This window comes from Biomphalaria glabrata, chromosome 16, assembly GCF_947242115.1.
Source record: "Biomphalaria glabrata chromosome 16, xgBioGlab47.1, whole genome shotgun sequence".
NCBI lineage: Eukaryota > Metazoa > Mollusca > Gastropoda > Planorbidae > Biomphalaria > Biomphalaria glabrata.
The window spans coordinates 21064079-21088029 of record NC_074726.1 but is presented as its reverse complement, the minus strand read 5'-3'; the positions used below and the strand labels follow the sequence as shown (position 1 = coordinate 21088029).

The 23951-nt window shown below is 35.3% G+C and overlaps 1 protein-coding gene across 2 annotated transcripts in view; it reads left to right on the top strand.

Moving 5' to 3' along the window:
• The first annotated feature begins 309 nt into the window (after positions 1 to 309).
• LOC106078874 (dipeptidyl peptidase 4-like) overlaps positions 310 to 23951 on the top strand; it is a 172797-nt gene continuing 149155 nt past the window's right edge. The window contains exon 1 of one of the 2 annotated variants that reach the window (XM_056013698.1): positions 310 to 583. In XM_056013698.1, the coding sequence (XP_055869673.1) occupies positions 509 to 583 (75 nt within the window). In that variant the 5' untranslated portion in view covers positions 310 to 508. Of the gene's footprint in view, positions 584 to 18249; positions 18514 to 23951 lie in introns of those variants that run through there. The other variant, XM_056013702.1, reaches the window with a different exon arrangement.

The window sequence follows — 23951 nt, the reverse complement described above, 5'->3', positions numbered from 1 at the left end:
ATCAACTGTTTCTAGGAAAATCGTTAGAGACATTTTCGTGATCCTTGTCCAGGTTCCACTCATCCTGGTTCCATGAATGGGAGACTTGAATAGAGGAAATGTAAAAAAAAAGATATCCGTTAGGAGGTAGTTTTCGGAATTTGTAGAAGAACTAAAAGCTATTTTGGAACTAATACATTTAATATATATCAATGTCATTGAAGTAATGTACTAAGACCGCGGATGTCACATAGACCTCAACATATATATATATAGGTGAATTCTTTTTATTCAGCAGGTTGCAAATGTTCACTTCCATTGTTGTAAACATAACGGATAGAGACGACACTGCCCCTCCATGCATCCAATATTCCCTAAAAAAACTTTGGACCGTTTGGTAGAATTCCTTGCCTCGCTCCTTTGTTAAACTCACCTTCAATGACGTCACCGGATATCTTCTCCAGCCTTTGGATTTAACCTCCTGGAGCTACAAAAGACTTTATAAAGCTGCTAAGGAAAAACTTAAATCATGAATTCGGCTTCCACTTCCGTGTCTGTGCGAGACACCTCTGGCAAGAAAATAAGACAGGCTGTAGACATGGAGGTAAGTATTTTTTGTTTCTTTTCTTTGCATCCTCTTCTTTAAAAAAGTGTTTTTTCTTCCTTTTCATGTTCTTATATAACAATGTCACAGCCTTGTGGTGTGTCTTAGTAACATGAGCCTTGTGGTATGTCTTTGTAACATGAGCCTCGTGGTATGTCTTTGTAACATGAGCCTTGTGGTATGTGTTTGTAACATGAGCCTTGTGGTGTGTCTTTGTAACATGAGCCTCGTGGTATGTATTTGTAACATGAGCCTCGTGGTATGTCTTTGTAACATGAGCCTTGTGGTATGTCTTTGTAACATGAGCCTTGTGGTATGTCTTTGTAACATTAGCCTCGTTGTATGTCTTTGTAACATGAGCCTTGTGGTATGTCTTTGTAACATTAGCCTCGTGGTATGTCTTTGTAACATGAGCCTGATGGTATGTTTTAGCTCTCGAGTTCCAGTTCAGTTAGCTCACGTTTTTTTTTTATAAATTTAAAAAGCGATGACTGAAATACCCCCTTTTCCAGCTGGTCCAAACAAGTGATAGGATCATAGTGTATTGAGAAAGTTAATATCATCAAATTACGCTAAACTAAAACAATTGGGGAAAAGGTATTTCTAATCGAGCAGATTTATTATTACCAATATATATCCATTACAAATTTAATTACATGGCTGATCCAAACTAATTGATACAACTACACTTAATATAATCTTTGTCTTTAAAAAAAATAAATCTTATTTGTATTTTGCTTGTTTTTTGTATGCATTTAAAAAGCGATCCTGTAAACATTCACAGAGATACCCACTTCTTCCCTCCCTCTTTCCCAACTGGTCCATACAAGTGATAGGGTCATGGCGCATTCAGAAAGAAAGCTAATAGCTTAACAAAAACCATTGGTAAAATACACACAGATTTATTATGTGTAGGGCAATTGTATATATAACTACATGACTGATCTAAACTAATAGATACAATTACACTTAATAAAAGCTTTGTTTTTTTCTAAAGTATTTTTTTTAATGATTTTCTTTATTTGTTATTGTATTTGATGACATCGAGTGTCCAAGGAGATACTCTTGCCATGCTTAGCTTAGCGATAAAATGTTTTCATTGGATGGATAACTGACCTCTTGGCCCTAGAGACTTTCAAACGATATTCTACTTTGCACAGGTCAAAGAAATAATAACAAAATATTGCTATGATCACATAATGATAAGCTTTCTATAGACGTGTGTGTGTTTGTGTTCAAGGTAAGAGCAGATAGTAAGGGGGGAAAATCCATCAAGAGAACGCAATACATGTATACAGAGGACAAGGGAGAAAACTCAATATATGCATACAGAGAAAAAGGGAGATGACTTACTATATGTATACAGAAAACAAGAGAGAAAGAAAATAGTCGAGAAAGTGAACAAATAGAGTGAAGAATAAAGACGAAAATGAAGTAAAGAACTAAAGAAAACGGGAAACAAACAAAATGTAAAAATAAGTAATTGAAAAACAAAACAAAAAAAAAAACAGAATTAAAGAGGACTTTCAAATGGACCTCATTCACCAATCGTAAACAGACAACATTTAGCCACGTGGTGCTCTATCTCTTCTACATAGCCAGTAATCCCATGTTTCATCCAAGATGGTAGTCACGTGACAGTTTTTTTCATTGTTTTATCAATAAGATCACGTGACTAAATGTTGTTTGTTTACGATTGGTGAATGAGGTCCATTGTAGTGATATTCATACTAAAACTAGGATCACTGGATGAGTTTTATAGGGTTTAAGTATATAGTACAGCAGGTTGAATCCACCCTACCAGAGTTATTTGTAAGGGCCTTTTTTGTTAGGCCCTTTTGTTACAGGTTAAAAATGTCAGTTTTGTTTACTAGTTTTAGATGTTCGATCTCAGCTAGACATCAATACATCCTAAAGGGCGACACGTCTTAACGGCTGGTACGATTCAGAAGCGTTTTTCACATCACAGAGATTATGTGTTATTCGACTATCAACATCCTATTGCTGACATGAATTCTACTTTTCATTTAGTCAACGGGCACTCGTCATGAACCTTTTGGCCACTTTCCATAATTAGGTTTTTCAAAGCTCCAACCCCCACCCCCAATTTTAACCATTAAGAAAAAAACGTATTAGATTTAAATACTGAAGTAATTTCTAAGGATTAAATTATACAAAAGTTTTTAATGCTCCATCGTGGGAAATTTTTGTTTGTTCGTTTGTCTCGAAATACATAAAAAATACATATATGAACTATGTCTATTACTATATTTTATAATAATACTAGTTATGTTTTTATACCTGGCTTTGCTCAGATGTTTCCGTTCTGTTTTTGTTTTATTATATGATAAAAGGCCTTTATGCTGCTCTGATACCTTCAGACTATAGGGCTGACGATGTAAAGGTCATCTATTTCTATGGTCAGTGGTTAACAAGGGTGTCAAGTGGCCAGCACAACATGCAACCGCCACAACTGTTGAGTAGACTCAGGAGCGTCATAAAGTTACCGAAATTCAAATCTCAGTCTTCACTTATCTTCAAAACCTGAGGCCTCTCGTGTCGGAGGCCAGGCACTTTACCCCTCTGCCTCCATGCCCCAATGATGTAAATAGTAATGATGTAAAGAACCATGATTGACCGATGACATTGACTTTTGAAATGATCGAGTATTTTGTACTTGCATGAAACGATTAGGCATTTTCGGATATCCTTTGATCTAATTTAATTTTCAACACGTTATTTCTCCCATACACATTCTCAGATCAAGTTAAAATTTTAAACTATATTTATTGCACCTAAAAAGACACGAATCAACTAAAAACTTAACCAATTAGTCAAATCATTTTTGTTATTTTAATCGATATCGAAAAAGGGAAATAACTCCTACGCTATTGAAAAAAATAGTTGTAAAATCTTCCCATTAAGATAAGCTTTGATTATGTTTCTTCTTCTTTTTTTTTACTTTTATATTTTCGCTTGTTTTAAAAATAGAATCCAAAGCATCACGGATGTGAGAGAGAGCTATGAAACCAGTATTGGGAAATGTGCCCTGAAGATTAGAGGTAAAAAATACAAGAACATAGAAAACAAAACAAAACAAAAACAGACATTAAGCATTAGCGAAGAGCTCGGAGACACAATGATGCTTCTCTTATCTCAGTTGGTACATCTCATGCATGAAACATAAGAGAGAGAGAGAGAGAGAGAGAGAGAGAGAGAGGTGGGTGGGGGGGGGGGTTGTAAACGTATTCATTATGTGCATAATATGTCCCCGTGTAGGTCCAGATCATTGTGGGCTGATTACTACTTTCTAGTATATTGTTCTAGTTTGGATATCAGCGTATATGATAGTACAGAACCTGAGTCAGCCGCTAGGGTAGCTGATAGTTTGGAAGCAATTCAGGGGCGGGAAATAGATAATTAGGAAAATATGTATTTCTATTTTCTAATATACTAATGTACGTAAAGGACAATCAGATAGACAGACAAATACAATAATACAATCCACAAAGTGGTGAAGAGAATATAAGATTCTCTGTATCATAAATATTATATTTCGCGGGAACATTAGAAGGGGAGTTAATTCTAAATATTCACTAATTTAATAAGGATTTAACTCCCTTGTCTCTAGAGCTACTCCTATATTTTATTTAAAGAGTTTTCTGACCCATACAATTTACTCATAGTTGTTAATAGAAAAGACTGTAAACACGAGAATATTTCCCCGTTAGAGAATCGATTTGAATTAAAAATAGAAACTACCTAAAGGCAGTGGCGTTACTAGGAGGCGGTAGTGTGGGCAACACAATGTGACACTCACTAGGGGCTGATACCTAATTGAAAACAAACGCAAAAATATAATTTAAAAAATAAAATAAGTGGCACTAGCTAGGTACCCCGTACAGGCTTGTACAAGTTAATATAGAAGTCTATATTTTTATTTACTGAAAATCAATTAAAATGTTAAAAACATTTCGTGCTGGCAGCCTGAGTGCGAGGGCCTTGTTAATGACCAAAAAATATCTGTTTTATTTGCATTCTAAATATAAATACATACGTGAGTAAAGTCAAATGCAGTTTATTGGACCACATTGGGACGCGATTGGTTTTTACAAAGCTTAAATCAGCTCACACAGAATTCCCATTTAAATCGGAAATACTTTTTAAGGTGGATACATATTATATATATATCAAAATCTAGGAACAACTATTTGTTGACATTTTTTTTTGCTTTTTGAAGATTTATTATATGTCTGTCAATGAATGACATGACGAATATTAGAGACTGACTCAATGGTGTAATACTGGGTTCTTACTTCCTGAAGTGCTCTAGACACGTGACGAGACAAACACTATACGACTGACTCAATGGTGTAATACTGGGTTCTTACTTCCTGAAGTGCTCTAGACACGTGACGAGACAAACACTATACGACTGACTCAATGGTGTAATACTAGGTTCTTACTTCCTGAAGTGCTCTAGACACGTGACGAGACAAACACTATACGACTGACTCAATGGTGTAATACTGGGTTCTTACTTCCTGAAGTGCTCTAGACACGTGACGAGACAAACACTATACGACTGACTCAATGGTGTAATACTGGGTTCTTACTTCCTGAAGTGCTCTAGACACGTGACGAGACAAACACTATACGACTGACTCAAGTCCGTTCAGCAGACAACATGAAGATTTTATTTACAACATAATAATAATATACTGCACTCCTTGTTAGTGCTACAAGTCAAGAAATAATAATCCTATCCGCATAACAGCGGTATCAAAAGTATCCAATACGTAAACAACAAATCACGTCCGCATCTCAGCGGGTAACAATAAGAACAATTACTACCAGTGACACTGGAGCTTCAACTATAGATATCCATTGAAATACGAATAATACCTTAATATTCAATAAGCACATAATGAAATCAACTCTCAAATATTATTGAGCAACAATCATTAGTCCATCGACTTTCATGCTATATACATATATACACCAGTCCAGGAAGAAACGTCCAACCTTCCTGTACCGGGAGCAAGACCTTACTGACTTGACTTGACTTGACTCAAAGTCAACTTTGTTCACTCTACTTCCTGTTTTCTACATCAGGAATTCCACGTGTCTTTTCAACTCTTAACATGACGTGAACTTAAGATCATGCAATGTCAACTAAGACTGTGACAATGTCTAAGCAGGTAAATTAAAAATAAATATGCAAATTAGATATCTAATATGGCTGCAGCGACGCTAAAATATAGTACTTGCAAAAAAGTTCATAACTTTTTAAAATTAAGTATTTTGAAAAGAAATGTGACAGTCTGTTAGAACTAAGGCTGCTGCAGTGGCTCAACTAAAATAAATTATGTGTGACTATTTTTAATAAATCGGTGATGATGTGAATTGGGTCCTTAAAATTTTTATTTTTTCATCAAAGGCTACAAGCTTATCCAGTACTTAATACTGTAAGATTTATTCCCCTTTTCTTTATCAAACAAAAATAGTATTAATTAATTACAACAAACGTTTTAGATTAAATCAAGTTTTCTAGGGGACAACGAGGTTTCAATTTGATCTGAGCATAGAAAGTGGGAGAAAAAAAGTGACAAGATTTTGACAAGACAGAATTGTAAGTGTAGTAAACAATTCAATTAAATTATATACATACTATGCATAGTACTCTCTGCCGTAAATTTTTTTTTTTTTGCAGTAAAAAGTCGTAAGTTATAGCGCTAGAGTGCAGTATAAAAGAGAAATCATTTGATTACTTAAACTATGCACACCTAAATAAATTAAAATTGGTGCCGTCTATTCCCATCTCGGTCTTTTTGTCCTAGTTTAGAGAAATTTTCTGCGTAATAGGCATGCACCTCATTCTCTTGCTCTATGCGTTGTGTGTATAGTCATGTTCTAGATCTAGAGTTGTCTTCCATCTCACCTCATTCTCTTGCTCTATGCGTTGTGTGTATAGTCATGTTCTAGATCTAGAGTTGTCTTCCATCTCACCTCATTCTCTGGCTCTATGCGTTGTGTGTATAGTCATGTTCTAGATCTAGAGTTGTCTCCCATCTCACCTCATTCTCTGGCTCTACGCGTTGTGTGTATAGTCATGTTCTAGATCTAGAGTTGTCGCCCATCTCACATCAACATTTGGACACTGCTGGGGCTGTTTGGAAATAACCTTTGAGGAATAAAGTCCCAACGTTGTCTACTACTTAGACTGCACAGTGTGTGTGTATGTGTGTGTGTGACAGAGAGAGAAAGAGAGAGAGAGAGAGTGGGGAATGTGGGTCAGTTATTCAAAAGTTACATTGATGAGAAGAAATATAGTGACAAGAAAAGGAAAGAGAGATTTAGAGGAAAAGATAGAAAGATGAGGGGGAAGAGAGAAAGAACGTTTAAGAAAAAGAGAGTTGAAGAGAAAGAAAAATATATAGAGAGAAAGGGCGATTGAAAGAAAGAGAAAGAGATTGAGATGTTAAGAAAGATGTATAAAAAAAAGAGATAAAAAAAGATTAAGAGAGAGAGAGAGAGAAACAGATTGAGAAAGATGGAAAGAGGAGGGGGGATTGTGTAAGAGTGATTGATAGAGAAAAAGATATTCACAAATAGAGAATGTAAAAGAGAGAGAGAGTAACTCAAAAGAGGAAGAAAGTAATAAAAAAAAAACAATAACCAGTTCAATATCTCTCACAACATTTATTTGTCAATCTCCTTCTACCACATAGCACAAAAATTCTATTTCCATAATGTCAATAATAAACATCTCATAACTCTCGTTCTTACCTCACCCTTCTCTTTCAACGCACACACACACAAACACACACACATGCAAACCCACCAACCAATTTTCTTCTGCCCATTTGTATCTACGCGTTGATCTTTTGTCGACTGCTTCCTGGTGCATCTTCTGCACATGAAAAGAAACTTGAGCAATTGAATGGTGGGCAGAGGTCAGAGGTCACCCATCGCGTGCTAGTGACATGGGAAAAAACTTGGATTTCATATATGTATTTATGAATGTATATATAAGTGTATGTATGTATGTATGTATATATTTATGTATGTATGTATCTATCTATCAGTGGCGTAGCTAGGGTGGGGGAGGAGGGGGAGAATTTGAAAATTCTCCCGGGCCCTCACTTGAGGGAGGCCCAAAATGAGTGTTTTTTTTACATTAAAAATTAAATATTACGCAAAATGCAGGGGCCCACAAAAAGGTCAAGCCCCCCCCAGGCCCCCAAACGATGGAAAAATCCTAGCTACGCCCCTGCTATCTATCTATCTATCTATCTATCTATCTATCCAACCATTCATTTATTGATCTATTGAATCACATCACCATCTATCTACATGTGATTGAAAAGAGTAAAAATCCTTTGGTTTATCTCTAGTAAAATAATTTGTTTTACGCAAGCCAACGGAACTTGCAGGTCATTAAGGCTGGTTAAAATTGTGGTTGTAAAACCAAATAGTGGAAGTCCCAAAGGAGGAGCCGAAGTACAGAGATTTTACTCTTCGAAGAAATGACGGAGTGAAGGTTTAGCCTTCATAGGTACTTTTTTTCGAGGCTACTCAAGAATTTGTTGGATGCCCCCGCGTTGCGTCTTGTGCAGTTAAGTCTAAACGCAGGTAATACTCAAATGAATAACACAGGCGGAAGGCCAACAATCTAAAGGGAGGCTACTCTACTCCGATGAACGCTGTCGAACAAGAAGTTGAATACGTAATGAAGGGAACCATTGAATGTCACTAAGTTAAATGTCTACTTCAGAAACTAAAGACGACCCTCTCTCTAAAGCTGCCAAATGTACTCTGTGTTTACATTCGTTACACGTTAAATCCTAGTCCTGTTTTTTAATAGTCACGTCACTGTCACTTAGTCAAGACTTTACTCTTTTGATGAAACAAATCCCTTTTCGTGCCTAAATCTTAACAAACAAAGATTTACTGGTGCAGGGGTGAAGGACTGGATAGAAAATACGATAAACAAGCATATATGTAACCCTGCCGGAGCAAGTAAAACAAAGGACGTTTGGGCCACGCGGCCTTCATCTGCTACAAAACAAACACAAAATGACAAACAATTAACACAAAATAGGATTAAGTTAACTTATCTGTCCGATGTTGTTCTCTATCGAGGCAGAAAAGAAATGAGCTACGCTGGTGTAAAAGCGCGGGAAATCGGAAGGGGGCAGTGATGTCAGGCAAAGATAAATGGGAAAATGGGAATTGTGTTAGTGCCCACCGCATATTAAATAAAAGTATGTTGGCTGTTAATCCCTTGAGGTTGGAGGGTGCTTGACATATAAATAAGTTTGTTTTCGATCTGCAGACGGGTGTTTTTGTCTTCCAGTTGGTGAGGGCCTCACAGAGGACTAAATAAATAAAAAACACTAGGACTCTTATGTTTAACCTTGTCTCTCTCTCTGTACTATGGAAATTGGAATTTCCTTTATTCGTCGATTTAAGTATAGACCAACAGTGTTTTTTTTTAAATAAATGCGTGATTTGATTTTTTCACTGTTTATATTTCATTTGGGGGCATCAAACTAGAATCTTCTTTAGGCCTACCATGTCTCTAGATCCGATATTCAAGTCTAGATTACAGTTCTCTTATGTTTCTAGATCTGGATGTATATCACCAAACTAGAATCTTCTGAAAATTGATTTCTAGGTTGATAGTTCTACTATAGACTAATTTCTTGAAGTATTACTATGTCTGGATGTGTAGAATTTCATATACTCAGAGTCTGGGCAGAGTTTAAAGATGGGCGTAACCAGGATTTTTTTGGCTGGGGGGAGGGGAGGTAGCCATTGGGGTGGAGTAATAACGTGACACATTTTTTTTTAAATTCATTATTTAATTGTACTTAATTGTACTTAAGAGTCAAGTAGCAGATTCACGTGAGATTATTAGCTTTGTAAAGCTACCGCTTTACAAAAAGCTAGAGATAATCAATTGCACTAAGTCTCTATAGAGATAATCCATTGCATTATGTCTTTTATACAGATAATAAGTTGCACTATGTCTTTTGTGTTGCACTATGTCTTTTGTACAGATAATCAGTTGCACTATGTCTTTTGTATAGATAATCAGTTGCACTATGTCTTTTATACAGATAATTAGTTGCACTATGTCTTTTGTACAGATAATCAGTTGCACTATGTCTTTATGTCTTTTGTACAGATAATCAGTTGCACTATGTCTTTTATACAGATAATCCATTGCACTATGTCTTTTATACAGATAATCCATTGCACTATGTCTTTTATACAGATAATCCATTGCACTATGTCTTTTATACAGATAATCAGTTGCACTATGTCTTTTATACAGATAATCCATTGCACTATGTCTTTTGTACAGATAATCAGTTGCACTATGTCTTTTATACAGATAATCAGTTGCACTATGTCTTTTATACAGATAATCAGTTGCACTATGTCTTTTATACAGATAATCAGTTGCACTATAAGTTATAGAGATAATCCCATTCGTTAAGGCTTAATCATCATAGAGAAACAAAATCGTGTGTTTCCTCAAGAGAGATCACTTTTGTTGAACTAAAGAGCTTGTAATTCTTGTTCTGATTATTTCCCTTTTATTTCAAAATTACAATAATATTTGTAGATGTTTTTTTCTATAACATTCTCTCCTTCTCACTTTATCTATCTATCTATCTATCTATCTATCTATCTATCTATCTATCTATCTATCTATCTATCTATCTATCTATCTATCTATCTATCTATCTATCTATCTATCTATCTATCTATCTATCTATCTATCTATCTATCTATCTATCTATCTATCTATCTGTCTATCTATCTATCTATCTATCTATCTATCTATCTATCTATCTGTCTATCTATCTATCTATCTATCTATCTATCTATCTATCTATCTATCTATCTATCTGTCTATCTATCTATCTATCTATCTATCTATCTATCTATCGTGAGATTACCGTACATTTTTTGAAGCGGACGGAAAAGTTTCAGGAGCGGACGGTCAAATTTCAGGAACGGAAGTCGTTTATTCTATGGTTTTAGAAACAACGGTTGAACAACCAAATCTTCACAATATGGACTCGATGGGGCTGACTACGAGTTGGTGGGTAGACCAAACTCACTTTCTCCTTTTCATTCTTCTAAATACGTTTTTACATTCGTTACAGGCACCACACAGGATCTGCCAACCTTCTTTCTCCATTCTTCTCTGTCATTTGTCTTTGATAGAAGTTCATTCTGATATTCTTTCTCGAAATATCGAAACCTGCCTTTTTCCCTGCGTGAGTAGACCACTTCGGGGTCCGATTTAGAGTTTGTGTTTCTACACAAACTGTCTTTGTAACCTTGTTATTTATTTTTTTTAATCAGTATTTTTTTTTTTGTGAAGTTACATCAATATCTTTAAATAACATAAATGACAACAGTCGTTATAATTGAATGTTTCAAAAAATGTGTGTTTTCCCAAAGTGAAAATGTTTTGAATTATTACTGTTGACGTGTAGTTATTTCCCTTAGATAAGCTTTGCTAATTTTATTTTAAAATATTCTTTAAATGGTGATTCTCTGTGTATGTTTGAATTTATATTACAAAGAGATCACTTTCAAATTAATTTAGATTGAAATATAAATGTGTATTTTGAATACCTTATGTAGTAAATATTCATGTCACAAAGTTAGTAAAATAGTTTGGCATAAAAACTCACACTTTAGTCGTAGTGAAAACAACGTGAATCATTTTTTGGGGCAACATATTATTTTCCTTTCGAGCTGAGATTTCAAAAACTATTTACTTCTGGTAACATTGGCTTATTAAAGTTTAGAATTATCACTTCATTAGTCACACTATGAAAAGTCTTTTTTTTTCGATAAAGCCTGGTTGTGCGGTATGCGCCTGACTGTTTTTCGGTCGTCTCGGTGGTCCCGGGTTCAAACCCTGCCCACTACCATCCCCGTCATCGTGAGGGGGGTTTGGACCAGGATGTAAATTTTTTTGCAATCTAAAGGAACATCCGAAACGTGGAGAACAATTACATTATATTTTCTTATTACTGAGTATCAGTAACAGCTTTTCTGGCCGCGTCTATGCAAAGATAAGACAGTCTTTTTTTAGCGGCCCCTAAGGAAAAAAGCTGCTATTAGGTTTGTGCGAAATGTCCGTCTGTCCATCTGTCCATCTGTCACACTCAAATCTTAAAAACGAAAAATGAAATGAAAAATATTTCACCATGTTTTGTGGTTTGCAAACCGTTTAGTTTATAAAGTAAATTATGCAAGCAATTTTTTTCCATACAAATACACAAATTCTAAAATATTACATAAACGTAAGGGAGATAATGTTACAATATGTTAACAGGGAATGACAATTTTATATGTGTATTTTCAGTATCACAAAGTCAAATACAATTATAAGATGTTAAAGAAATGTTCACAACAAATTTAACTGTGTTTTTGTTTTTTTTTTCTGGTCAACTAGCTGCTAAAATTAAAAGAAAACATTTAGGTTTGTTTATGAAGGCTAAGATCGCACTTTGTATGTAAATATCACGCACAATTTTTTTATACAGCGACTTTCGTACATTAGCGTGACGGCCGTGGCAGAGCATGGTACCAAACTAGTTCCCTCAAATTTTTAAATAATCATATTTTATTATTTTTTTTTAGTGTCCCATCAGGATAAAAGCGCTTATTTTTTATGCGTTTTGTCTGTCTGTCGGTCTGTCGGTCACGTTTAGATAAAAAAAAAAACATAATTGACTTACATTTTACACTTATATTCTTGGACAATACGTCACTATAGTTTAACTATCGATATCAAATTATTTCAACTTAAAAGAAATGTATGTCAAATGACTTTTTAAAAAAAATATCGACAATAGGTTGTTCAGGATTTTAAAATAAAAAAGTAATTTACTAGAAGCCATTATTGAAAATCACTTTTTAGGCTTTTTTAGAATTGTTGAATAGCATTTGATTGCTTTGTCTTGATAGGTATCGATGGTACACAATAGAGTCTAAGCAAATCAGACATTGGTTAACGTTGAATAATCAAAGCATATGGAATGAAATCTCGATGTGAGGCTTTGTGGAGCTTGCATGAATTCATTTATATGTCACATACTAACATGAAATTTTTAAAACTCTTACTTCAACAGAGAAGTTGTGGGATGTAAGCAGGGCAGTGCTACCGGATACATGTTGGCCCAATCGTGCACAGCACAAACTAAAAGAGAAAAAAAAGCTAATTAAAAATTAAGCTTTAAATTTAATTAATGAAACGTGTCAGCAGATAGAAGACTTTCAAATGACTCCATTAAGAATCATATATCTTAGTCACGTTGTATTTTTCTTTTGGTTGGTGTGGTATGACATTAACTTCAAATTAAACTTTGTTTGAAATTTACTTCTTCCACAACCAAAGTCTGTTCGTCAGGTATTCTTTGACCAGAGCAAACATTTTTCTAAAGAAAAACTCTTGAGGTCTTGAAGAGATCTGAGTGACGGGTTTCATAGGAACATTCTTGAACATGTAAACATCAGTGTCCTTGACAGAGGTTCTCAAAAAAAAAACATTTAGGTTTAATACTAAACAAACAGTTGCGCGTAGTTTACATCCTTTAGTTAGTGTATGGGCGACAATACATTTTAATAAGGAAGTTTTATAAGCTTAAATACAAGAGACGGATATTTTCACTCTGAAGCCCAATGCTGCCTGAAGGAGGACGCAACCTCAAAAAAGGAGGACATGCTCTCCTTTTGCCGGACGTCAGGAAGCCTTAAGGGGTGGGAGAGACAGTCAACGTTTCAGTCATTCAGAAAGATTAGAATCTCTCTCTCCTCTCTCTTTACTTTGTTCTATACTCTTCACAGGCACTGACTTAACTCACGGCGCTTAGTCTGGTGCATAGGGCGTGGGAGGGGGGGGGGAAGAGAATGGGGTAACAGGGCGGCCTGGTAGTGGAACGATAGGGCGGGTCGTGAATGTGTGACCACAAATCTGACTTTTGGTCGCTCAGCTGTTCTGCACAGTTACCATGACAACAGATAGGCAAGCGCGTGGTGTCTACACACCAACAAAAACAAGTATTGGACCTGATTCACAGGAAGTGTTGACATAAGGCTCTTAGATCAACTGTATATGTAAATAGTGCTTCGCGGATTTGTCGTCGGATTGTCTTCTAGGAATACTAAGCTTTCTTGAATCACTGAGGAATCGAAACCATTGTTGAGAATCGGAACATTCTTGGATACTCCAGACATTCGTAAGGAATTCAAACACAATCTAGGAATCGAGCCATTAGCAAAGAAATCGAATCTACTCTTTGAGGGTTACGTGTCCACTTATCGTGTGTGATGATTTTGTATGAGTCAGTACATCAATACATTAAATTATCATCTACTTCTTACTGACATTTGATACGTTATCAGTTACTTTTGTCTGCATTTCGCACATGTAAACATAAAACATAGGTACATCCTGCTACTGTTAAAGGACTATGAGGGTTTAAAAAACATTATCGACCATCTATGTAAATCTATATATTGTACTGAGCTATTTGAATGTAAACAGTGGCGTGGCTATTTTCTATCTTTTTACAACAGGAAGACGCCCATTTATAAAGAAGTTAAACATTGTTAAGCGGCGGTTAAGCTTAATCACTCATACAAACCATAAATATGTAGGCCTATGTTCGCTTTGAAATACAGTTTTTAAACAATAAGAATTTAGCATTAAAGGGGGGGGCGGTGGCTGAGTGGTTAGAGCTTGGCGTCCTGGTTTCGAGTATCGGATAAGACTTGGATTTTGAATTTCTATTTTTTTAGGGCGTCCATAAGTCCACCCAACTCTAATGGGTACCTGACTTAAGTTGGGGAAAGTAAAGGCGGTTGGTCGTTGTGCTGGCCACATGGCACCCTGCTCGTTAACCGTTGGCCAAAAAAATCCTCTGCCCTATAAACCGCATGGTCTGAAAAGGGGACTTAAACTTTACTTATGTTTAGTGTATGGTCGTCGGTGATTACTGCTAGCTCCGCGCACACACGCGCGCAAACATACACATTACTTAGAATTAGAATTCAATGACATAAGACGGCTCCTTAATAAACTTGTTTTTTTCCTATAACAAAAGTTCGTCTTCTTGTCTCTAGCATCGAAATCTATCTCCCCCTACTTACCGTACAGGAACATTTATCATGTCATTTCCGTAAACTATTGCGTCATCAGTTTCTGTGCTACAAATAACTTTTGGTTTTAAGTTTATCCCCTTCATAAAGCAACAGACACAAGACCTCATACAAAGGACTCATACATTGCCGTGTTTTATATTTTTGTTTATTCAGGAATGTTTAAAGATTACTTTTGTTTGCATTGTAGAACGGCTGCTCTAGACTAGCTGTTGCACAATGTAAACACACACATATATACAGTAACACAGAGTTCTTTGAAAGTGTTTATTTCCAGGGCACGCTGGTGTGTATCAACTACACAGTTGGCTATGTTGTTCTAGTTTGTTAAACTAATTATAACCGCATCACTCCGCTTAGGAAGACGGCCAACAGCTGTTATAAGATACTTTTACTTTTAGTCTTGCTCTGGACCAGCGTTTCCCAAATGGTGGGTAGCTATTCGGTGTTTATAACCGGTAGGGAACAATTTGGATAAGCGTAAAAGTCAAGGGTATTGTTTTTTTTTTAAAGGTTTTTAATTGTTTGTTAACGCATCAGGGATTCTGGCTTTATGTTTTTTTTTTTGGCTGCAGTTTCTTTGGTTGATCTTTTACATTTCATTATAGAGTCATCTATGTCGTTACGTAGATCTAAGGATAGTTTGGTCTTTAACGATTGACTTACTGCCTTAATTCTGAATACCCCCCAGGGGAGCATAGGGCCGCAGCTGTACATCTCCACTGGACTCGGCTCAGAGCAGCTTCCTTCATCTGCTCCCACGTCATTCCAGTATCTTCGGCTTCACTGATGACTGCCCTAATCAAGGTTTCTTTAAGCCTGCCCACGTTACTTTCTTCGAATTTTCTAGTCAAGTGCCTTGCCCCATCTGTAGTTGGTTAAATCAAGGTGTGTCCTATCGAGTTCCATTTTCGCCTTTTGATGTCATGTCTTGGGTTATGAGTTTTTGCTTGGTTCTCTCCCACAAGTTAACAGATATCTTTTCACTAAGAATTCTCTCCCCCCCCCCCTTTTTTTCTTGCCTCTGACTGTTCTCTGAGTTTTTCAACGAAAGTATTCTCACTTATTGTCTTTTAATAACAATCGGTAAGAATAGAATAAAGTACAAGAGTCGATTGCATGGAGTCGATAGCAAATCATTTATACTAATTTTAATGATGGGACCCTAGTCCTACGTTTTAGTGTAAATACAGGTATGTTGTTTTATCTGTAGGCCTATGTATGAGAATCGAAATATCTTTTAAACCAGCGAAAGGCTCCAAATGTTTGTAGACAAGATATAAGAGAATACCCATCTACCATTCTAAAAACTTGACTTGACTGAGTCACGCGATTTCAAACTCCATTTTACATTTTTTCCAACATTATAATTACGATAGGCGAGAAATCGATGGCTTTAGAAATTGGAGTAGTCGCCTATTATGTTCAACATGGGACTCGATGCCCAAATCTGAAACAAAAAAAAGAAACACTGCATTTTTAGAAACACAGAAAGAATGCCCACAGAGCATATTTTGATGGGTTAGTGAACTCGGTGTTAGAGATTTGGCTTTAGTTAGTTATCATTCTCTAATGAATTAAGTTTGAGAATAGACTTTGTCAAAATTTTCGGATGAATTGAGAATGAGAATAGACTTTATTAGTTAGCCAACGTTTTAGGCTGGGATAAGTTTGAGAATAGACTTCAGATAGTCAATGTTGTCTGATAAAATATAGAATGTGGGCACTCATTGTAGTGGTGCGCTAAAAAAAGGTCTACAGCGTCCATCAAGTGCTTTTAAGACTTTTTAAAACCGCTTATGATTTAACTGGGGGCGCGGTAGCTGAATGCTTAATTGCTTCGCTTCCGAGCCTGGCTCCTGGGTTCAAATCTCGGTAAAGACTCGGATTTTTAGGGCGCTCCTTAGTCTACCCACGTTTGATTTATGTGGGAATAAAATACAACTGACACTGCAAGAAAAGATTGTTCCAGCTCAAAGGACGTACGAGCCCAGGTCAATACCAGTGGTCACTTTCTTCTTGGAAGCTGTTCCACTAATATAACCAAAAATATATCGCCCTTTATTTCTTGATATAAGATTTGAATTGAAACATTTACATTCCGTAAGGCATTGTTTTGTAGCCCATAAAAATATGTGTGTGCTATTATTAGGACGTTAAGTTTCTTATGACCAGGTCTAGAGATTGATTTCAAAAGTAGATTTGATAAATTTGTGTCGAATTAAATAATTCTAAATAGATGATAATGAAGTATATAAGTTTTAAAGTTTTTTAAAATAACTTTGTTTTAGATTGTAATAAAGAAAACATTTACAAAGGCCAAGGGGTGACCTCTAATAAGCAGTCACGTGAACGGCGATCAAAGCTTTAGTAGACCTCGTCCTCATATTTGACTCTGACAAAATGCCGGACCATAAAAACCACATTTTGGGAACCGCTGGCTTAGAGAGAACCTTTTCACCTAGGTATGAGACATTTGAAATGTCTTTATTTGTGTCGTACGTTAACTATGAGACATTTTGTCTTCGTGTGTGTCATATGTTCAACGCGAGTGAGGCACTTCAAATGTCTTCATGTGTGCCCTAATACCACATGTCATTACTCCACTGAGACAAAGACTAACATTTTTGACGCCTTCAGCTTTTATCTGAACTTTTTATCCACATAGTTTACAACGCAACCTGTGGGAAGAAAGTTTAATACACGGTCACGTGATTGTGTTTGTTTGTTCATAGTAAGCAAAATGCAACTTTTTATTTGAATCGATTCTGAAGCTACGTCATCCAACTGTAAGTGAGTGGTTCTTGTAATTCTACAGAAAACGAAAGTATAATTTTTTCCCATCAAATTTAAATGAACAATTTAAAAACACGCCAAATAAAAAAATATATTATTAAAAAAAGTTTTGTTTTTTTTTTTAGAGAAAGAACTCCACATTTACAACCATATATATTAATTTATAAAAGTTGTTTCCCCTTTTTAAATATTAACAAAAATAGTAATTACCGATAATCAGTTGACTGTATTTGTTTTTAAATTGATTCATGATTTGTTAGGTACAATAAATAATGGTTTCAGATTTCAAGTTGATATAAGAAAGGGTGCGGGAGAAAAAAACGTCCGCAATTATCTAAGGAGACAAAACCCCACATATTTAGTCATATATCTGAATACTGAAGGATTAATTTACCTTTTCAATATTAAAAAAAAACAACTAATTAGAAGTATTTCATCACCAGTCTCTTATTGTCTTCTCTTATGCAAAGTTACAGCTTGATGCGAGATTAGGTGTGGGAGAAATAAAATGTGCAAACTTTCTACCAGGCAGAGAGACAGAGTTGATATAAGCTTTGTAATAATAACAAATATAATAATAAAATAATTATAGTAAGTTTTGGGGGGTTCGCGTAACTTCTGTTGATGCTAGTGAAATGATTTTAAACCTCTCTGTTCCACTGTCTGAGATCTGCTAGCAGTTTCAGTTCATATCGCTGTGCACTTTCGCATTAAGCTTACCTGTAATAATAGCACTTGAAGAAGACACAGCTGTGTTGGATTTAGACATTGATTCGGAAAGAGACGCAAACAAAATGGTGTTACGTGCTACATGAAACAGTTTGAATGACCCGTACAGGACAGAGCTAGTGTGTTTGACATACATTCTTCCTGTGGGCAGGCTTTGTTCAGAGGTTATGACCGGAACTTACCGACCACGCAGACGAAGGTCAGAGGTAAGTTGAAAGAAAATACATGTTCAATAGCTAAATGATTCTTGTAACTTTGACTCTCTTTTACTGTAAAATGTAACGAAGTAGAATACGTAAATGAAGATTACGTCTATGGTCGACCAAAACAACTTTTTGATAGACAAGAAATATTCATACAGGTCTGAAAACTCGAGATAGCGGCTGACCCGGAAGTTAATCTAAAGCGGGCATTGGCGTGTTGAATTAATGTGCAAATTGCCATCAGAGGCCCCATTCAGTGGCGCGGAAATGGCGGGGGAGGGGGAATCAAAATTGGAACATCCCCACGGGATCCTACTTGAGGGGGGTCCCCAAATGGGTGTACGAAATTTATTTGGACATTTCAATATCACTGCCTGGTATGGCAATCTGAGCATTAAAAATAAAAATAAACTTCATAGAATCCTAAATGCTGCTGGCAAAATCATTGGCAAAAAACAAACCTCATTTGGGCAGTTGTTTGAGACAAACATCTATAAAAAGCTAACAAGATCCTCGAAATAAAGAATCACCCTTTGTGTCAGGATTTTGTGATTTTACCATCACAAAAGAGATACAAGACACCGATAGCAAAGACAAACAGACACAAACACTCTTTTGTTCCCCTGGCAATCAAATCATTAAATAAGAACAATCTGGTATAAACTTTGTCACATGTAAATTATGACTGAGTCTGGTGTGAATGTACACTTTGGTTTCTTATAGTTATAATGTTTTTTGTTTGGTGTAATGCACAAATTGTAAGACAAATTTCCTTACGGATAATAAAGATTATTATTATTATTATTATTATAATATTTATGCCTTTGTCTTATGTCATGATGTCGAATGTCAAAATGGAAGGGTACTTAAAGAGTACACTTCTAAATGCAAGGAAAAAGCACTGATAAAGTCATCATTTCATTTACACTTTATTTTGTTTTTAGTTCTATTAATGACCTAATGCCAGGACATGCTTATTGAAACCTTTACTGATAGAGATATTCTAAAGCACTGGGCGCTACTCTTGCTGCTGAATGTGTTGGCAGGGCGCATAAATAAATAAATAGATTTGAGCACACCGATCTTAGATCTGTGCAGTTCGTAGATTTGTCTGTTACCATGGTGACTACTTATACAAATGGTGTCTATCGTTACGATTATAGTCTTAAACAAGCACTACCAATTCTTCGGCCTATTTTATTTGACTTACTTTAAAAAAAAATAGTTTGTGATCAATGGACGTATGAATAGCATTTACAATCCAGTTTGAAAGACTTATAGACTAGGTTTTACTAGATGCTACACTTAAAAAAAAAAGGGAAACTTTCCGAAATCCCAATAAAACAGAATTATGATCGATAGAGTTGTCTTCCCATGAAATCCGGAACTCGCTCTCATTTCTTTTCTCACACAAGTGACCATCGAATGTCATGACGCCAGATGAAAAATAGTTCTTCTCATAAATATTTATACCCCCGACCTTTCATTAAGGATACACGAGTTTCTGCTTCTGTTACTTGCATTCTTCCTTGTTCTCAGAGCAGTTTTACATGGCCTTCTACCTTGTTGAAATACATGTATAGAATGGTGAAATTATACTCGGTCTCATAGTCTTTGCGTTACAAGTGTTTGTTTACGAATCTATCTATCTATCTATCTATCTATCTATCTATCTATCTATCTATCTATCTATCTATCTATCTATCTATCTATCTATCTATCTATCTATCTGTCGGTCGGTCTATCTATCTATCTATCTATCTATCTATCTATCTATCTATCTATCTATCTATCTGTCTGTCTGTCTGTCGGTCTATCTATCTATCTATCTATCTATCTATCTATCTCTCTCTCTATATATATATATATACATCTCTCTATCTATCTCTACATCTATATCTATATATCTATATCTATCTATCTATCTATCTATCTATCTATCTATCTATCTATCTATCTATCTATCTATCTATCTATCTATCTATCTATCTATCTATCTATCTATCTATCTATCTATCTATCTATCTATCTATCTAACTATCTATCCATCTAATCTATCTATCCATCTAATCTATCTATCTATCTATCTATCTATCCATCTAACTATCTATCTATATATCCATCTATCAATCTATCCATCTAATCTATCTATCTTCTGTCAAATACGACATTTTAATACTACGGTTCCTTCAAATCACACTACCCACTAATAATTGCACCTCTGACATTGCCTATGATGTTTACACTTGTAATTGTTACTTAAGCTCTATATAAAAACAAACAACTATGCATCACCCTTGCTTTATGTTTGGCATACATGGAGGGAAAACGAAATATATAGCCATCTTTTTGGTGTATCCGGTGTACAGAATGAAGGAAGTGTTGACAAGCTAGGTGTTTTTGTTTAAGTTCTCGGATTTCTTTGTTCACTTTTTAGGATCAACATTTCTAAACTTCTTCTTTTGGAGCTTCTATTTCGTTGGCAACACAAGCTTCATACAGCGTCCTTGACATTGTTTAATGGATTGTGAACTTCTCCGACTTAATATATTCAGCCCCCTATAAGTGCTGAACTGTATCTTGCATTGCTTTTAGTAAGACACTAGTTTGGCAACACTTATATTTATATTTTTACACTTCTTTTTATATGTTTTAATTATAAATGTTTGACTACGCCCACGAGGACTTACGCAGATATAGTTGACTTAACTTGACTATTTTAATTATTAATTAATTATTATTATTTATTATTATTAATTATTATTAGCGTTATTAAAAATAACATGCATAATTATTTATGGATTGCTTTCTTGTTGTATCGGTGTGTAGCTAGTGTATAAATTTGTATTATATTTCTTAGGGCTATGTCTGATTCACTCATTTATCACTTATTCTCCTACGACAAAAGTGAAAACTTAACTCTTTCTCTCCGTAATTATTTTTCCGCGTTTTGGAAGGAATTCTTCATTTTGCTCATTACTATTTCCCTCCCCTGTTATGATTGGGCTTCAATAGCTTTGTTGTTTGTAATCAGAAAATGTTGTATTTTGTATAGAATTAAAGGGGAATGCATGCGCTTTTTTATATAGTTCAAATTCAAGTTTTAAAATTAAATATTAATTTAATTTAATCAGGTCAAAATCAACGATGGTATCGTCGATAAGGAGAGAAAGAGTATTACTTATCTTGGGTCTTGAACAGTGGTGCCCAACCTAATTCGACCTGCGGGCCATTTTTATTTCCCACACCCGTGTCGTGGGCTACATGAGGTACAAAAAAAACAACGACATGAAATCGACCTGAAACTATTAAGGACCTAACTAATGAGACATCGGAAGTGTTTAACTTTTTTTTAGGCGAGGGAAAATGGCTTCATTGTTTTCCTTACAATGGGAACGACTTTGTAGCTAGCTATACAGAGGGCTCGTTTTCTTGTCTCTTTTTGGTCAATATTCCTATCAATCCTCCAATCTCTAGGCGTAGTTTAACAATCTTTTATTTGAGGCTAAACCCAAGAATGACGTCATATTTGTTTCATAATGCGGTTATATATGTGGATCTTTTTACTAACAGCCACACTTTCATTTAAAAAAATATGTTAGCTTATTATAATGTTCCACAAACAAGTAAAGATCAGTTCTCTTTTCCTGGTAGATTCTTCATTCCAGTCCAATTTTATAAACGCATAAATGTTAATGGTCAATCCATCAGAGAAATAGGGGTGGGGGCCTTAACGAAGGTAATGATACATTTTCCAACCATTTCTTTTTTGTTAGGTAGATTTTAAGACCTTGTGCCGCCACTTCAAGGGCCGGATCTGGCCCGCGGGCCGTATTTTGTGCATTACTGGTCTAGAAAAAACTATTTTAATGACTGAAACCGCAGCGGCTAAATTTACCGACAAGCATAAAAAATACTTTTATTCTTTTTTTAAAAAAAGCTTATATTAAGTGTAATTGTTTCAAATAGTTTGGAGCAATCATGTAATAATAGCTGCAACGGATGTACACATAATAAAATAAATCTGTGCCATTAGAAATACGTGTACCAATTGTATTAGCTTAGCTTTTAGCTTTCTCAATGCCCTATCACCCTATCACTTGCCAGCACCAGTTGGGAAAGGGGGGAGGGAAGTGAGGGGGTATCTTGGTGAATGTTTACATGATCGTTTTTTTTTTTTTTTAAATGTATTAAAAATGTTCACCCAGGGTTCAAAAGTCCTTAATGGGACTACTTTAACTTATGCCACCACATCTGTCAAGCACGATTTCTTTCCCTTGCTCAAGATAACAAACAAAATAATTAATTACCAATAGTTAATTATTTAATTGTTTTTTTTTTACTTGATTCTTGTGTTGTCAGGTAAAAGAAATAATTGTGCGAAATTTCAGTTTAATCTGAGATTCGGTGTGGGAGAAATAACGTGCACACAAATTTTGTCAGACAGACAGACAGAGTAGATTTATGTTTTGTAAAATCGAATTTTTAAACAAAATTTAAACCCAATAATTTTTTGAAAGCCTTCATATCAAAAGTTTACTATTAAAAATCTGTGTACCGTATGTAACGTTTAATCGTAATACTCGCTGTGTAGCTTGCTTTTGTATATATATATACATATATATATATTATATATATATATATATATATATATATAAATTGTGTGTTAAAAATGAGCCCGTAATTGTATGACTATAGTATTTGTATGTTAAGAGTGGAGACATTAGACTTAATGGATGACAGAGGCGTTACGACGCCAAATAAGGGGGTCTGACCCTTGTTGTAAGTTCGAATTAAAATACCAGCCTTCAACAAGACTTAACTCAGGCGTTTAAACGGCGGATGATTTAAGACAATACTTTAAAAAAAAGCCTTGTTATTCAAACAATTTGTAAAATCTGTGGGTTAGGGTTAGGGATTGACAATTTGTTAGAGGTCGCTTAAGACCATCGAAAATATGGATTTATTTTTTTTTGCCTATTTTAACATGTAAAATTGTATTACTTAAATTGTTTTGCAAAGATAGATGTTGCAGACAGGTGTATCTGAAATGATCTCAAACATTTTAATTGTCGCAGCAGAAATATTTTAACAGTGTACGTAAATGCGCTTAATGCATAAAGTATCGTTACGCCTGGTCGTGTTGTCAAGCTCTGGACTGTCGTCTGTAATATCAACAGTTAGCATTAATCGTCAATAATTTATTTAGATATAAGGGAAGTTTAATGTTTGACACTTATAATGTACTCCTCAATTTTCATTAAAAAGTGACAAACGTGTTAAATCTGTAATATGTGAACCAAAATGTGTACGTTTAGAAAAAGGTTGAACAGCGCATCCATAAATTTGAATTTTAATACGTAAACTTTGTATGGAAATGCATAACATATTGGACAACATGAGCCTTGGATCAACTCCAAAAGGTAGCAGGACAGGAAAGC